Source organism: Mauremys mutica, chromosome 2, assembly GCF_020497125.1.
Source record: "Mauremys mutica isolate MM-2020 ecotype Southern chromosome 2, ASM2049712v1, whole genome shotgun sequence".
NCBI lineage: Eukaryota > Metazoa > Chordata > Testudines > Geoemydidae > Mauremys > Mauremys mutica.
Window position 1 is genome coordinate 75,676,256 of NC_059073.1, and position 18,380 is coordinate 75,694,635.

The window sequence follows — 18,380 nt, forward strand, 5'->3', positions numbered from 1 at the left end:
CTTGCAGGTGCTACTTTCATACAGACAAATAATAATAAGTACAAGGTTTAAAATCAAGTGCTTCTCTTTTTAGAGATTGTTTTAATAACTGGAACGCCCAAAATATGTGGGCAGCCTGATCCTGTTGAAAGCTCATCAGTCTCAAGTTGCTGGAGCTAAAATGTTAAAGAGGACCTTATGTACATGCAGAGTTACTTCCAAATTGCCCTCAGGAAAAACACATTAATGGTTAGGGTGTGGGAAGTACATTTTCTGGGCAGTCACAGAAAAAGATATTATTTAAATGTTCCCAGGCTCCCCTCTCCCAACCTGCAATGAACTCATTCACACACTTCTTGAGGTCAGTCCATCAGGGTAGGGCTAGAGGTGGTAATGTGAGTCTTTCCAAAAAAGAGTTAATGCTGTGCCTCAAGTGGAGCATCATTTGGGACAGTAATTTGGCTAGCAGGTTTTGTGCAAGAATCTATAGAAGTCATCAGCATGGCCCATGAGGAACAGAGGCAATGGTTCTTGGCTAGACACTTCCAACAGAATGGAGAGATTATGTTACACATCTCCTAAGTGGCCTTTCTAGACCTCTGATGTGTCAGTTTGGAGAGGATTTTAGTTGCAACTTCCAGAGGTCAGGTCTACACTACAGACCTATATCTGTATAATGAAGTCACTCAGGGGTGTGAAAAATCCACACACTGAGTGATGTAGTTATGCCAACCTAACCGCCACCACCACCCAGGGTAAACAGTGCTACATTGATGGGAGAGCTTCTCCCGCTGACATAGCTACCACTTCTCCCATCAGAATAATAGCTGTACATGAAGACAAGCCCTTAGTCTTGTTCCAGAGGTTAATTCAACCAGATGATAAATGCCATCTCATTGACTTGTCCATAAATATCCTTGAGTACTTCTTCTAAGAGTAAGTCCTGGTCAAATTTCAATTGAAGAGCCTCTGCCTTCACTCTACCAGTTCAGTTGGATACAGTATTTGTATCCTTGTGTTGCTATTAAGCAGCTTCTGGCTTCAACTCCAGTGGTGGTAGAATTCCAGCAGTAGATGAAAGGACTTATTTTAAGGAAAGCTTGAAAAGACTCAAGAGTTTTAGGAACTTGTATCTACATAGTGTCTTTCATTGCACAAGACACTATAATATTATTATGAAACGGAGCGGCTGCATGTTTATGTTATGGTGATTATATGGATTAATACTTTATTGCTTTTTGATACGTGAATTCCTGTTTACCAGCATTTTTGTGCATTATTTTCCTTCTCCCCCTCCTCCCCAATTATAAGCAAGGTTGTGATTAAGCTGCAATTTCTTCCACTTCTGACCCACCCCTCCCCAAGAATGGAGGCCAATCTTAAGGTCTATTCCTGCAGGAATGGAGTCAAACTTGTGTTATTATGAAATGGAGTTCCAGCAATAGTTTCTTTATCAGGAGATTTTCTTTACCCTTTGATAGTCCTCACTATGACAGAGTTTGCTTAGACTAAATCCTGTTTACAGTAATCTGTTGTTTGCGCTTCTGACTTTGTTGTTTTATCTTGACTATGATATGTTTTATCTTAATAGCATTTAATTCCAGTAAAAGCACATATTAAAAAAGGAAGATGATTGTGATTACTCAGCAGGTTACTTTTCTTTTGACTTGGCTTATTTTTATGGTTAGTTTGATCTCCTAATTCTTTCTGCATTATAATTCTTGTGAGCCTTCAAGGATTAGGGGTATTTCCCATGGATCCACATATACCACATTGGAGCTCTACAAGCAATATCTGATATGACACAGATTGGTATCCCAAATCTGCTTCAATCAAAGGGAGATTTTCTGTTGGCTTCCATGAAAGCAGGACCAAGACCTGTATTTACCCCCTATAATCTTAGAATATCAGGGTTGGGTTGGGTGGGACCTCAGGAGGTCATCTAGTCCAAACCCCTGCTCAAAGCAGGACCAATCCCCGGACAGATATTTGCCTGAGATCCCTAAATAGACTTCTCAGGGATTGAACTCACAACCCTGGGTTTAGCAGGCCAATGCTCAAACCACTTAGCTATCCCTCCCCCCTAAACACAGTGTGTGAAACGTTTCTTTCATAACCTGAAAGATGGCCAGAAAGGCCACACAACAAAGAAATAGCTTGATAATGTTTTACCTTGTAATAGTTCCTAGGAACACCTCTACTTGGTCTGGCTTGGGTTTGTAAACCACTGGGAATCCACCATGGCTGGTGCTAGCAATAAGCTGAGCCAGTGAGGCAATGTTTTCCCTTAAGTGGAGGACTCTAACACAAGGCTCCATGACATCTCTGGCAAAAAACAATTCCAGGTTTAACCTGAAAGACACAAAACAGACATCCAAAGGATTATTTAGTAAACAGGAAATGAGGCGTACTGTACCATGTTAGCATCTGACGAGTTTATAATGTGTTAGTAAATTACTTCAAGCTGGAAATCAATCTGTTTTATTTGGGAATATAAAAAAAAGTAATTACCAAATAAAATTGCTTATCAAGCTTTGCCTCTCTGTGTGTTAAGATACATGATAAATTCAACCATATGCATAGCAGGATGTTGTAAAAGCTATTCATCAACTTCCATGACTTTTCTCAGTTTAAAAAAATCTTAATCGGAACTAAAATCCTCTGGAAATCTGCCCCAGATTAGACAGTTTGAGGTAAAGTACTTTGGAAAAATTCTAGCTTCCACTCAACTTTGCTGTAATTTTCATGGTAGAGGTGGTGACCGGGGGTGAGCCTTTGAAGATTTGTGACAAACCAAATGTAAGGAATTTTTTTAAGTTTCTTGTAGCATCTTTAAGGTCCTGGGCAAGCGTTATGGGTTGTAGCTCTGATGTATGTTAATTGCAAATGATGTAGATACACCTAGGGTGCGGGGGGGAGGTTGGTTTGTTTTTTATGGTGGAAAGGGATGTAAAATTAAGATATTTTCTGCAAAATTCTAAAGTAACCTCTAAAGACATATACTGGGATAGAGCCTGACCCCTGAGATCAATGGAACTACATCAGTTTACATTATCTGTAGACCTGGCCTGTGTTGTTTTATTATTTTATTGTCTTTCTTTTTAGATAATGTATTCATTTTTAAAGATGTCTATGTGATAATCATGGAGACCAAAATCCTTTAACATCAAGATAAACTTATCTACATCCTGACTTACCAAAGTACCTTTCAAACCTGTCCTGAAAATACCACCTCGAGGGGTACAAGAAGAATGCATTATTTATATGCTGTCAGTTGTTGTCCTCCCTATTGAGAGTCACAACAAGGGTACCAAATAATGCCAGCTGTAGTGGTGGTTTTGTGATGTGCCACCTGTCTAGGAGGAACTGAACTGAAGTGACAAACTCACTTCCCATGTGGCAATAAGTAGCCATGAAACAATAATGAGTTTTGGCCACTACTAATCTAGACTGGATTTTTGAACAAGTCATATACAGGTGCAAAGTCCTGTATTCCCTTTGCAAGACCCCTTGCACCACACAGTACCCCATTCCTACTGAGCTCACACAGGCTTCAGGCAATAACAGACATGACACACCATCCTCAGTTTTTGTGGCCAAATAAAAATCTAATGGCCACATTTTGCCACTCTTATTCACACTTACATGGGTCTGCATGAAGAATTTAATGCTATTCAGTGCAAATAAGGCTGCTAGAACCAGGTCAGATTCTCCTACCCTCACTCTCATTGAGAAACATCATTTCTTCCATTGTAACCAATGGAAATACTCACAAAGCAAAGGCGCTACTCTCCATGAGATGGCTGGCAGATTTGTTGTTGGGTAAATCACTATATTTAGGTAACCTTTTATTTTTTAATATCCCTGTTTCCCCAACATTTAAATAGACTACAATAAAATATACTTCCCATCTTAAGGTATATCTGCACAAATCATTAGTTATACTAGTTCAAAATGTACTGCACATAGTGTACTGGATTTGAATGCAAACATATGATTAAGTATTTCCTGTATTACAAGATAAAATGAAAGATGTATATAATTTGTAAATACAATAAATGTGGAAATCAATGTTATTTGATTACAATTGAACAGCAGCAGCTTCTACCCCCATTTATTTTTACTGGTAAAAAATTGTTTCTTCACCACCAGAGAGTATCTGGGTTTTGCTGTCCCCTTACCCCTCAACTTTGCTATTTAGCATGCAGGATGAATGTTTCAAATTATTGTAATACGCCATTAAACGTCCTTAAGCTTTCCCAAATAAGTCATTAGTGTAGGAGAAACAGCTGGCTTGTTATATGGTTAACTATTCTTGGCTGTGCCTGGGATCACAAAGAGTCTATTACGGCTATTGTAACGGCAGAGCTGAATTATCACAAGTCAGCTTTTACAGATGTCAGACAACTCGCTAAAGGGAAAAAAATGTCACCCCTCAGTGCTGACTTTCTGTTCAACGTCAGCAGCAATTTTTTTTTTAATTTGTCCATTATTCTAAGGGAGAACACTCCTTTAAGGAAAAGCATGAAACAGTATTGTTTATAAAACAGAGTTACATGGCAAAGGGAAAGTTAAACATAATTGGCCAAATTCAGCCCTTTCCAATTTGGTGCTGCTTGGGGGACATCAAGACAAAGTGGAGTTATATCCACTTATGCAAGGTGTCCCTTGGCTTCATCAACCAGGCTGAATTCTAAGTAACAACAATTTAATTTGTCTCTCTTCAAAGTCCCTTTAAAGAGTTTAGACTTGAAACAACAGATACTTAACTATGGATCTAGATCCTATAGACCTTTCTGATGTGAGTTGTCAATAAGGGAGGGATGCAGGATTGGATTTGATAGTGGCATTGGCTAAATACTGTTATATCACTAAAATAGAATTGGCACAGGTCTTCATTTATTAAGACATGAGAACAATGTTTTCCGATGGGAATCACTAAGTATAACATACCGTACAACAGCACTGGTGTATTTCAAATGACACCAAAGTTTCAGATTCTTTTTTCACCAGAGCACAAATGTCTTGCATAGCTCCCATGAACAGTAATAAGAATTGCACAGAATTCTTCAAGCAATACAGAATAAAAAATATCTGCCCCTTAATCAACAGGAACTCAGCAAGACACATTCGTTTGGCAAAAAAATGAATATCCCAAGAGGTAGGACTGTCTTGAAATCGTTAATGAAAATATAGGTTCTGGTCCTGCTACTCTCTAATTCAATGGAAATTTTCCCACTGAAGTAAATCGCAAAAGGATTTAATCATAATATGGAGGTTTCCTTAGACAACAGCTCACTTAATCAAAGGGGACACCACCTCTTCAAATACAGTTTTCTCTTAATTTTGAGCAACTTTCAAATGACTAAAGGATTTAAAGTTATTTTTAAAAAACCCAAATCAGACCATTTTCTAGGGATTGAGTTGCATGAGAACATAGGCCATTCTGCTTGTTCAGATTTATTTGCTTTCCTCTTTTTAGCAGTCACTCCAAGCCCTCACTTTATGTGGTGAGAATGTTTACCTATTGACTAGCTACAGGCCATCTTGCTCAGAAGGGCATTGGATTTTATTTGGGCTTCTTCTAAACCATTGTTTTATTGTCCTGTCTGATTATTGACTTTTATATAAATAGTTCTCAAGAGTTTGCTGTTGGGTTTGCTTTATGTTTGTGATGGTTGCCAAGAGCATTTAGACAGAACAATTCAAACTCCTAATAATTGAAAGTTCAGAGTGATTAACTTAAAGGGACACTGCCTAGGTGGAAATTGTAAAAAAATACTTACCTGTGTTATTAACACCATTGATCATCAAAACTGTTCAATTGTTTAAATATAATTTATGTTCACCAGATACGCTTTAAAAAAATACACTCAGTTTGGACAGTGAAACTAGATGGATTTGTTTTGTTACTTCCATTCAAGTACAGTACCCGCTCTTCTTATTACTGGGGCCTCTGGGCTCTACTGCATTAACCTTCATTTTCTGGTTCTCAAACAACCATACAGGAATCCGGGTGTGCTTGGGCTCACAGCATAGCAGGGGGCTGTTTACATTTAAAATCCATTTTCTTTTTTTAATTTAATAAAAAGGTTTCAGTGCATATTAGCTATGTATTAACCCCTTTTCTTTTACACAAATTTTTAGCTTAAAAGTAGACACTGTCATTAATAAAAGCCTAGCAATGGAAGTATCCTAATCAGGAACCTTGCATTCCAAAATTGATCTAGTCATATTTTGGAGTCTGGATAATAATACATACATCATATATACTGCCGTTAGAGCCCAGTCCTGTGCAACTAAAGGCAACGGGAGCTTTGACGTTGATTTCACAGGGAGAACTCCCACTGAGGTCAATGTATGCAAGTCAAGAGCAGTATAAGACCTTGCCTATGCTAGAAAATCCCATTGGTTTAGCTAGATTTATTTTAAAACTGATCTACTTAAATCCATGCAAGCACCTAAGATACCGGTATTTAAATTTATTAAAAATTACCAAATTAAACTAAACCAATAAAAAGCAAGATTGAAACCTACTGAAGTATGTCTACAGTGTGGGTATGCACTGTTTGAACTAGATCTATTTAAAATCAATTTTAGATAAACTTTCTAATACATATATGACTGGAGATTCTATGCCATCTACTGGATAGCTGAGTACTACTGAGAGTGCCTTCTAGTTAAATCAGGAGGCAAAGGTTTGGCAGAGACTTCAAACTCGGTTTAATACAGTTAGAAGTATATCTATTGATCTCAAAAAGGCAAGCTTCCCAGCATCCTCTGGTCCTGGCTTGCTCAAGCTATTCAAATGAGAGGAGATTTGGCTGTTCCAGCTAGAAGTCATTTAGACAGTACAGTACTTAGTTTGAAATGTGTTGTTTAGGTTAGCTGAATGTCTCTGTCACTTGTTTCCCAGAGAGGATTTAAAAGTTCTATCTGTTTAGCAACTACTGTACACTGATGACAAATGTATTTCCACATGGTCTCAGATGTCTGTTGGGAAACAGGACCCCTCTACATTGTGAGAACATGCAGAGCAAAAGGGAAAAAAGAGGAATGGATGAGAATGCTTATGACTAAGGCTAAGATTTTGTCACAGAGGTCACGGAAGAATCCATGACTTCCAAAGACCTCTGGGACATTTTCTGCTTCAGCCCAGGGGCAGCGTGGCTGGATGTGTCAGCTGGTGGAGGCCCAGCAGCTCTCAGCTGCCAGGCAGTGGGAGACGCCGCAACTCCCAGCCACCGCGGGTAGCGGGGAGACCCTGCAGCACCAAACCAACGTGGGTGGTGGGGAGCCCCTCCCTTCTCCCCCCCCCCCCCACAGCTCCCAGCCACCATGGGCCATGGTGGGGACCCCACAGCTCCCAGCTAGTAGTAGCACCAGGGGGGACCTTGCACTCTTGGCCACTGTGGCCAGCGGGGGAACTCCCAAGCCCCAGCAGCCAGGGCTGCTGGACCCTCCTCACTTCCCATTTTGTCATAGTTATTTCCAGTAAAAGTCAGGGACAGGTGACTGGCTTCCCTGAATTTTTGGTTATTGCCCATGACCTGTCCGTGACTTTTACTAAAAATAACTGTGGCAAACTCTTAGCCTTACTTATGACTTCTGGAAAGGAGAAATTCTGCAGCTTAGGGGATTTGCAGAAAACAACACAAACATTTTTTTAAAAACACATAAATCCTGATGCTTTGCTGCTGTTCCTAGGGTTGCCAGGATTGTCCTGGAGTCTCTAGGAATTAAAGATTAATCTTTAATTAACGATTATGTCATGTGATCAAACCTCCAGAAATATGTCCAGCCAAAATTGGCTACCCTAGTTGTTCACCTTGTGAAGTCTTTTATTTCAGTGCAAAGTGAAGATACGATAATAGCTATTCAGAACAGTAGCAGTTTATACCCAGTTTGAGAAGGTATAAATGATGGCACAAGGAACAGGCCAGTAGAAAACCAGGCCCATTGTCTGTAGGGTTACCAGGCATCCGGTTTTCAATCGGAATGCCCGGTTGAAAATGGACCCTGGTGGCTCCAGTCAGCACCGCCGACCAGGCCGTTAAAACACCGATTGGCGGTGCTGCGGGTCTAAGGCAGGCTAGTCCCTACCTGCCCTGGCACCGCACTGAACCCCAGAAGCGGCCAGCAGGTCTGGCTCCTAGGCGGGGGGGCCACGGGGCTCCACATGCTGCCTCTGCCCCGAGCACCGGCTCTGCACTCCCATTGGCTGGGAACTGCAGCCAAGGGATCTGGGGGCGGGGGTGCCTGCGGGTGACAGCAGTGCACAGAGCCTCCTGCCCTCCTTGCACCCAGGAGCCAGACCTGCTGCTGGCCGCTTCCAGGGCACAGCACGGAGTCAGGACAAGCCAATGGGGGCTGCAGGAAGTGGCGTGGGCTGGGCCACCTCTTCCTGCAGCCCCCATTGGCCTGGAACGGTGAACCGCGGCCAGTGGGAGCTGCGATCGGCCAAACCTGCAGACGCTGCAGGTAAATAAACGGTCCCGGCCTGCCAGTGGCTTTCCCTGACGGGCCACGTGCCAAAGGTTGCCGATCCCTGGTCTACTCTATGATAAAAGACCCATGGCACAGACACAGCTGGCTTGGGTCAGCTGACTCAGGCCCATAGATCTCGGGCTGCGGGCTATAAAATTGCAGTGTAGACATTCAGGCTCAGGCTGGACCCCAGGCTCTGAGATCCTCCTCCCCTGAAGGGTCTCAGAGCCCAGGCTCCAGCCCAAGCCCAAATGTCTATACTGCAGTTTCACAGCCCTGTAGCCTAAGCCCCGCAAGCCTGAGTCAGGTGACGCAAGCACTGAGATTTGGTGCTGCGGGTTTTTTACGCAGTGTAGGCATACCCTGTCTTATTTCACAGAGTTCTATGGTAATACTTCAGCTATCCCTGCATTCTCCAGACCATTACAAAAGTCTGCAAAAATGTTCACTTTAAAAGCTAGGCCTGTCCACACTCCAGCTGTTCTGGCAGTATAACCAATCAAAGTCAGAGAAAGTTATTTCCCAAAATGCAAGTTATTTAAATTCAAACAAATGTTCCAAACAAACGTCCACAGGCATAGAGAGAGAAACCTGTAATATTGTGTGCTAAAATAAATACTCCATAATCCAAATGGGAAAATAAACATTTTCTGGATAGATCATTTCAGAGCATTTTCCATTGGAAATTTGAAAAAATTAAATTGACTCTTGCCGTTCAGATACAATAATCTGATGAGTTTCTTGCAGGCCTGTGCCAGTAAAACTATTTCAAAACTGAGAGAGTGAGGAGGGCTCCTGTGGGACCATTTTTATGAAAGCCTCATGCAAGTCCTCCGCCACCATATACTGTGATAGCCACCTTAACATTTCCATTCTGGCTGATGCATGATAGCAGACATAAATTTGAAAAACTGACTAACATAGTATTTGGGCACGGCAGAATGACAACAAGTGTTTTAATGTTCAGGTAGAGTTTATCAGATGGCCTTTCAGACAAACTGAAGTTTGGAGATCTGGAACGTAGGGAGACCATAAAAGTGGCGATTGCAGTCATCAAGATGAGGGAATATAAACTCATGGATTTGAGGGCACTTGGCCTGTCCTTGGATCAGGCCCTTATGTCGGAAAAGGCTCGTCTTGTAGCTAAAGCACAGCAGTGGCAAACAGGAGATAGGGGGTAAAATCCTGGTCACAGTAAATTCAGTGGGAGTTTTGCCATTGACTTCAATGCGGCCAGGGGCTCTTTTCCCCAGGGCCGCCCAGAGGGGGGGGCAAGAGGGGCAATTTGCCCCAGGCCCCGAGCCCCACAGGGGCCCCCACCAGAGTTTTTCGGGGCCCCCGGAGCGGGGTCCCTCACTCCCTCCGGGGGGCCCGGAAAACTCTTGCGGGGCCGGGCGCAGGAGCTTCTTCTGCTCCCGGTCTTCGCCGGCAGGGGGTCCTTCCGCTCCGGGGCAGAAGGACCCCCCGCCGGCGAATTACCGCCGAAGACTGAGCGGGACCCGCCGCCGAAGTTCAGCTCGGTCTTCGGCGGTAATTCGGCGGCGGGGGGCCCTTCCCTTCCGGGACCCGCCGCCGAAGTGCCCTGAAGACCCGCGGCGGGGGCCCCCCTCCGCCGAATTACCGCCGAAGACCGGGCTGCACTTCGGCGGCGGGTCCGGCTTCGGCGGTAATTCGGCGGCGGGGGGAGGGTCTGCCGCGGGTCTTCGGGGCACTTCGGTGGCGGGTCCCGGAACGGAAGGGCCCCCCGCCGCCGAAGACCCCGGGCCCCCGGAATCCTCTGGGCGGCCCTGCTTTTCCCAGCTGCGCTACAAACATCCTGTGTGACCTTAGGAAAGTTGTTTCGCCCCTCAAGCCTCAGTGTTCCAGTGGGTAAAATGAGGATGATACTAAATCCTACCTCACAAAGATGTTGCCAGGTTACATTTACTGTTATTTGTACAAGCACAGATATTTTCAAAAGAAAGGTACTATACAAATTGCCAAAACTCATCATCATTATTAGAGATATTCCCTTAACCAAAAACCTACAACTATAAGCACCACCCCTATTTTATAGGGTTTTGGATCCAGATCAGAAATTCGTAGCTTTGACCCATCTATAATTATTAAGGCTGTATGTTTGTCATGGCCATGACCAAAAAATTGACTTTCTGGATTTGGTTCTTTCCTCCTCCTCCTTCCCCCTCCCCCCCAAAATAATCGTGATTGTATCACCTTCATCATTCTACAGCTGAGCAATTCTCCTCCATGTATTTTTCCTAACTTGATTCTACATATTTCCAGTCTACTGAAGTATTGGTTCCTCCGATGACTATTTGTAAAATATTATAAAATGTTTTTAAACAATTTATATTATTCTGAAAAGGATATTTGACTTCTCATGGTGTGCACTGACAAACAATTCAATATTAATTAAAATACTGTGTGCTTTCACTTTTATTGTAAATAAAGACTAATTGCTGCTGTGACAACCACCATTGCTAATTAAGTATTATTACTGAGGATGAGGCAAAAAGTGTGAAGGGCTGTAATAGAGAAGAAATTATAGATTTGAATATCAGCAAAAAAAATAATAATAATTTCAGCTTGAGGTGAATTTGGAAAGGTTTCCAAGTTATAATTGTACCGCAATAGCATTAAAACATTTACAATGAAAATATTTATTCTGACACCATAACATATACACTTATACACTCATTTAAGGGCCTGATCCAAAGCGCCTTGAAGTTAGTATAAAGACTCCTCAATGACTTCAGTGGGCTTTGGTTCAAACTAGTTATTCTGCTGAACAACTGTTTGAATTCAAATCACTGGTAATGACATCTTCAAGAAAATGGGCTTGTCTGACTGGCTGCTGTGCAAGCATAGCTGGTTTTCTGGTGGGTTTGGTGGTTGTTAAGTGGAAAATGTCAGTAATTTGTTGTGTCTGCCAACTGGAGGCCAGACATTAGAACAGGTTTAACCAATTAGTGGAATATCCCTTCTGGTTGCTGAACTTGCTGTGTGTTCCACCTGCAGATTACCACGTCTGAAATCTGAACTGTGACCCTCCTGATCCACAGGCAGCGAGCTGCACCAGGTGAGTCAAAAAGGAGTCTCCCTCTAGCTGAGCCAGGAGAAACTGTATCAGGCTTCCCCCAGCTGGAAATGACTCAATGCATCTTTTACATAATGGCCTATAGGAGGCTGGAATGGCTCATGCACTACCCCTGAAATAAAACTTACTCATTCCATGTGCTGCTGTAGTGCATTTCTTTCTGTGGAAAGTGTGTAGAAGTCGCTCCTTTTGGTTTTGTGGGACTCCTCAGAAATAGAAAACATCAAGAGAGAGTGTGGATTTGACATTCTCCTCCCTCAACATAAAATTAGTTATACTGGTAACTGAGATGTCTTTGGAAAGAGTTCTGCAGGATCTAAAAAGCTGCTTTGATGAGAGGTCTAATGCTTCTAGCGAGGTAGAGTCTGTTCTCACTAACACCAGTTTTACATTGGTGTAGTACCACTGGTTTAAATTATGTTACTTCTGATCTATACCAGTGTAAAAGTCTGATTCTACTGGCTCTCAAGTCAATGTTGAAACACCCATTGACTTCAATAGTGCAAGATCAGATCCTAAATGAAAGACAATCATTCTACGAGGTCAGATGCACAGTAAGATGCATATTGTGGGCCAAATTCTGTGCTCACACCAGTATAAATCCAGAGTGACTCTATTGAATAAAACTTCGTCATACTGCCCTTCTGGTTTGTAAATTGCTTGTCTTAAGACCTCCGCTCCAGACTGGATTAAGTCCCCATGTATTTTTACCAAGACAGAATTTGATGATTTATGCTTACATACACAGAGCCAAATTCCAGTCTTAATTAAAGCTTCTCTGGATTTACAGCAGTATAACAGAGACCAGAATTTTATTCTGTGTATCTAAGCCTTTGGGTTAGTCTTAATTGTGTATATCACCCATGAAAATTCTGTCTTGATAAAAGACCAGCTGACCTGATCCTGTCCAGACAGGCGGACCTAAAATATGCATTTTACAAACCAAAATGGCACCATAATCAGACAAATTACACAGCCATTGACTCCCACAGTAAGATCCAAAGGACAAGGTACAAAGCAAAAATGGCAAGAAGAAATAGGACAGGTAGGTTCAAAGATGCAAATCTGATAAGGAGAAACTGATATCAGAAACATCAAAGATTTATGGGAAGGAAAGAAATGCTCTGGGCATGTGGTCTGATATGAAATATCCTCTCTCAACCATACCTGGCTCTCCAATACCCGGTCTCACCATATAGGATCTAGGTTCAGGAAGGGGTATCCTTTCTCACCTCAGAGCCTATCATGTAAGGCCCCATTTAACCATCATTACAACCAGCCAAGGGACTCAGCTGCAATATAGTTGTCCCCTAACCCATTTATTATGTATGGCACAAACAGGTGCTTTCTGGTTTAAGTTTTGGGCATGTTAGAACATTGGCATGCTAACTGGTCACGGAACCACCCAGCATTAAGCATCCAAGTTTGTAGAGGCACAAGTGGCACCCATCCTACAAACTAAGACTGACTAGCAACAGCCTTACACATCCAGGGCTTCACATGCAGTGCACTGACTGGTTCTGTGTATGTCCACTCTATGTCAACAGGAGCAAGTAACCCAAAGAACACTATTCATGACGGAGACTGACGTTCGAATCACTATACTTTGTAAAGACATGTCCTGTATTTAAGCCAGCTTTGACAACATTTTTAAAGTTCCATTCACATGACAAATTGAAACCATCTTGTAAATGGATCAGAGGACAACTTGATTTATGAATGATATAATATTAATATATTAAGAACTCCATTAAAATTATCTAGGAACAAACTTCATATTTTAAAATGACTTGAATCTATGAGAGAGATGCTCCACTTTGCAATAATATATATATCATTATGACCACCATTCCATATCTCTAGCGAGACTGATTTTTAGAATGACAGACTTTTTCTATTATGGCAAAAATAAACATACAGTGTGTATGTGTACACACACACACACACACACAATTTATTTATTTGTGCCATAACAGAAAAAGTCTATCTATTAGAAATCAGCTTTGCTAGAAATCTAGAACAGTCAACATAACAACATACTATATATTATTGTAGAGAGAGAATGACAGCAGGATAGACAGACATGTCAGATCAGATCTCATACAAATAAAAATGCAAAATAGCCCTGCCTGTGGTTACTTGACAGTTAGAAAAACTCAAAAAAAATTTGGGCATTCAGGTGAACACACAGTAGTAAGACTACATCTGGCAATAATTTCAGCATCTCATTCATGCTCACATAAAACAATATTTCTCACTCAGTTACAAACCTACAAAGTCCTGATTTTTTATGAATGGTTCTTGAGAGTTCAGAACCATGCATAACCTGGGGGCTTGTTCACAGGTAAGTGGGCTGACCAAAACCTCTCTCTCTCAACTAACAGAACTTATAAATGGAGACTGGTTGTACTTCAATAAGTATCTTTACTATTAGGCTGTAGATACTGTATTTGGCTACATACAGCAGCTTCCCAGCTAATGAATATTACTAAAATCCTCAGCTATGCTGAGCAGCAGAGCTGAAAGGGGAAGAGAGCAGCCAAAGATGGCTCTATGCCACCTTTACACTCCCCTAAAACTGAGGCCATTTAGGGCCCCAGATTAACTGAGAACACACTCACTCATCTTCCAGCTTGTCTCCTGTGCCAGTTGTATGGCACCCAGGGTTTTCCCCAGACTAGGGAACTCTCAGCTGGTCCATTAGGGAAACAGTCTCCTCCCTTTGTGCTGACAATGCAGGGACCAGGATCTGCCCCAAATTCTCTATAACAGATGGGCCATGTGCCCTCTGATGTGCAAATATGTTTCTCTTTTGTTTTGTTATAATGCCCATCAGGATGTAAGCACTGATTATGCATGGAACGCATTTGCTTTGAACAGAGGTTTAATGAGATGTGCTGTGTATGTCTTGGAAAGCTCTATTTGAATTAAGACTTCCATCAGCAAAATGAGTAAGGAATCTTTTAGTCTGGTTGTTACCAAAACCCCAAGGCTGATCACCCCCAAAGCCTAGGGATTTTCAAAATCCAAAACCACATCTGAAATTCACTAATTGCCCCTATCTTTATAATGAGCCAAACCAAGACCTTGGATCCAAAACAATCCTCAAACTCTGGTTAGTTTGATATCTGGATCTGAAGTCTGCAGCATGAGCTCAAGGAAAAGTAGACAGGGAAAGAAAATCTCATCCTTATTCCATGGATCTTTAATATGAGACCACTTCTGATATACTTTTTTTAAAAAAGGAACATATAATGAGCCCACTATAACATATTCTGCAGCCAGAATTCTTGGCTCCCAAATACATCTTTATATGGTATGCAATACAGAAACACCCAGGAGACTATACAAGAACTTTGACAAGGCTAATATTAAGCTAGAACAAAACAGAACTACTGGCACCAGATCGACTCAGCTCTTAAGTAAACTTGTTCCATTAAAAAGTAGCCTCTAAGATACTTTCTCTCTGAAGTGTATAGTAGCTTATAAAAAGCAGGAAGAGTTGCCAAGTCGTAGATGTGTTCAAGTACTCTTTACCCTCATTAAAGAGCATTCCCTGGCAGCTAGCAGCTTTGAATGTTCCAGTGAACTAGATTTTATAAGGAGGGTGTTTATAGTGGTGTGCAGTATAGCTGGAAGTGATGGTGCTCTGTAGCAGCCATGAATTAGATACAGCTGTATTGGGAGCCTTATCATCCAGAGCACAGAACATAACAGACTGTAAGATCAATGAGGTTCAGAAATGCAGAACAAAGTGAGTTTCTCTGTTCCATAGCAAGAAAGGCAACAAAAGAGTTGGGACTAATTGTTCACCTGTTTGTCAATGGATAGTTTGCTGGTCTCAGTTTAATATATTTGACACATCTTCTAGCTGGAGATTGATTATAACAGCCATCGGAGGAAGCTGGGATTGGAGGACAAGGGATGGATCACTCGATACATTGCACTGTTCTGTTCACTCCCTCTGAAGCATCTGGCACCAGCCACTGTTTGAACACAGGATCCTTGGCTAGATAGACCTTTGGTCTGACCGAGTATGGCCATTCTTATGTTCCTAAGGGACTAGATGAGCTAATACAATATATCTTTTCCATCTCTAACATCTATGATGTACTGGGAAAGGGGAGACCCAAGCTGGGCCTCTTTAGCTATGGGTGCCAAAGGCCAAAAATGTAGGACCTCTCTCTTTCCCTCATTTCCACTCCATTACCAAATAAGAAGTTATTATAATGTAAGAATGGCCATACTGTGTCTGATCAATGGTCCATCTAGCCCAGTATCCTGTCTTCCCACAGTGGCCAATGTCAGCAATCATCAGGCAATCCATCCCGTCGTCCACTCCCAGCATCTGGCAAAAAGAGGCTAGAGACACTCAGAGCAGGCTGTTGAAACCTTGACCATTCTGGCTAATAGCCATTGATGGACCTGTCCTCCCTGAACTTATCTAATTCTTTTTTGAATCCTGTTATATTTTGGTCTTCACAACATCCCCTGACAATGAGTTCCACAGGTTGACTGTGCATTGTGTGAAGAAGTACTTCCTTTTATTTGTTTCAAACCTGCTGGCTATTAGTTTCATTGGGTGAGTCCTAGTTTTTGTGTTATGTGAAGGGGTAAATAACACTTCCTTATTCACTTTCTCCACACCAGTCAAGATTTTATAGACCTCTATCATATACCCTCTTAGTTGTCTCTTTTCCAAGCTGAAAAGGCTTTTTAATCTCCCCTCATATGGAAGCTGTTCCGTACCCCTAATCATTTTTGTTGCCCTTCTCTGTAACTTTTCCATTTCTAATACATCTTTTTTGATAAGGGGCGACCAAATCTGCACGTAGATAGTCAAAGTTCCTTCCAGTTTTATTTGAAAGAGCCAAGTGGAATTTATTATGGCTTTTGAGAAAGCAATTCCAGATATGTCTTAATTTTGTGTGTGTGTAGATAACTCAGCTATGCAAATTATCAGTTGTTTTCCAAGGTAAGTTCATCACTAGTTTCTGTATTACTGACCTTGCTATCTTTTGTGTCTTATTTAAAATAACATTAATATGCAGAGCAACTGAGCTGTTTCAAAAAGCTCTTTAAAAAAATAGTTCTGGGAGGAGACTGAAAAGGAGGGAAGGGAACAGAGTGGGAGTGAAATGACTGAGATGATATATTTTTCTATGTCTGTGCCTTCAAATGTATGAGACCTCACTCTGAACCAGGAAAACTAGATGTAATTCTTTCCATGGCCATGTCATCCGACTGGAATATCAAGGGAGACTTTATCTCCCTTTCTGCTCTATTTTATCTGCCATGTTACATACATAGGACATCCATAATTTTGCAGATTGTTTTATTTCCTCCTACCACATTGCTAGCTCTCTCTTGCATCAAATGCAGTTAGTAACCCCTGTGCCTGATAAAGACTTTTTATCAAATGTAATGACAGTCAAAAGTAACAAAGCATGGACAGTAAGAATCACTGATACTTCTGATTCTTCCAAAGGTTCCTTTGAGGAATCAAGACTGTCCAATGGACCATAATACTAGAGGAAATAGGTAATACAGCTGTAGCCATTTATGAAGAGCTATTGGACCTGGCAAAATATTATTCAAATGAGTCTGTTAAACAGAAAGAAACTTTGGGTGTCTACACTTTGAGCTGGAGGTATAATTTCCAGCTCCAGTAGACATACCTGCATTAGTTCTGATCAAGCTTATGCACTAAGAACAGAAGTGTAGCCACCGTGGCAGGAGATACTACCCATCCAAGGTGCAATCCTGTCCGAGATACTAGGCAAGTACTTAGGACGTCTAACCCCTCCCACCGCTAGCACTGCTGCAGAAACATTTATTTTTAGAGCACTAACTCAATCATGGTTAGCATAGGTATGCTTCTTTGAGCTGGGAATTACACCTCCAACTCAAAGTGTAGACATAATCTCAGTCAGAACCCAGATCGATAAATAAATACTTTCACTTTTTCCCCTCATAGTTTCCTCATGATTGCTCTACTTTACTCCTGGTTAGCAAATATTATGTGGAACAAGGATTTAGTTTCAGAAGAGAAAAATAATGAATGGTACAGAGAAGGTAAATCAGACACTCCATTTTACCTTCTCTCGTAGTACAAGCGCAAGGGGACTTCTAATTAAACTGAAATTTATATGGATAATGAAAAAATACACAGTTACATTAGACAACATAAAAATATAAGGGCTATAAAACCTCATGCCTTGCAACAGCAGCCAACCTGTAGGAAATAACTTCCTCCTATGGGTCAGATATTACATAAGTGTCCACTATAGTGATGAAGCTTTTGGCAGTGGCTGCTGTCAGAGACAGACTAATGCACTAGACCAAATACTAGTCTGATCTGACATAGCAATTCCTATGCTCCAGGACAAGAATCACATTAGTCAATAAGCAAGCCAGAGAAATTAGCCAATAACCAAACCAGAAAAATTATCATGATTCCCTCACAAGTCTCACAGAATCTCTATTAGACCAATCAGACCTTTCTTTTAAATGCTGCCTACTTAGCTAGCTTAGGCATTGCTAGAGCACGTATTGCGGTAATATCCGAGTATTGAACACAGTAATTTAATTTGCATGGCATTGTCCATGGCAGGGGTGGGCAACCTTTCAGCAGTGCTGTGCCGAGTCTTCATTTATTCACTCTAATTTAAGGTTTTGCGTGCCAGTAATACATGTTAACGCTTTTAGAAGGTCTCTTTCTATGTCTATAATATATAACTAAACTATTGTTGTATGTAAAGTAAACAAGGCTTTTAAAATGTTTAAGAAGCTTCATTTAAAGTTAAATTAAAATGCA

General features: G+C 41.5%; 1 protein-coding gene across 1 annotated transcript in view; it reads right to left on the reverse strand.

Moving 5' to 3' along the window:
- LOC123364773 (chloride channel protein C-like) overlaps window positions 1-18,380 on the reverse strand; it is a 104,716-nt gene that overhangs the window by 26,814 nt on the left and 59,522 nt on the right. The window contains exon 13 of the mRNA XM_045007151.1: window positions 2,152-2,331. Coding sequence (XP_044863086.1) covers window positions 2,152-2,331 — 180 coding nt within the window. The remainder of the gene's footprint in view (window positions 1-2,151; window positions 2,332-18,380) is intronic.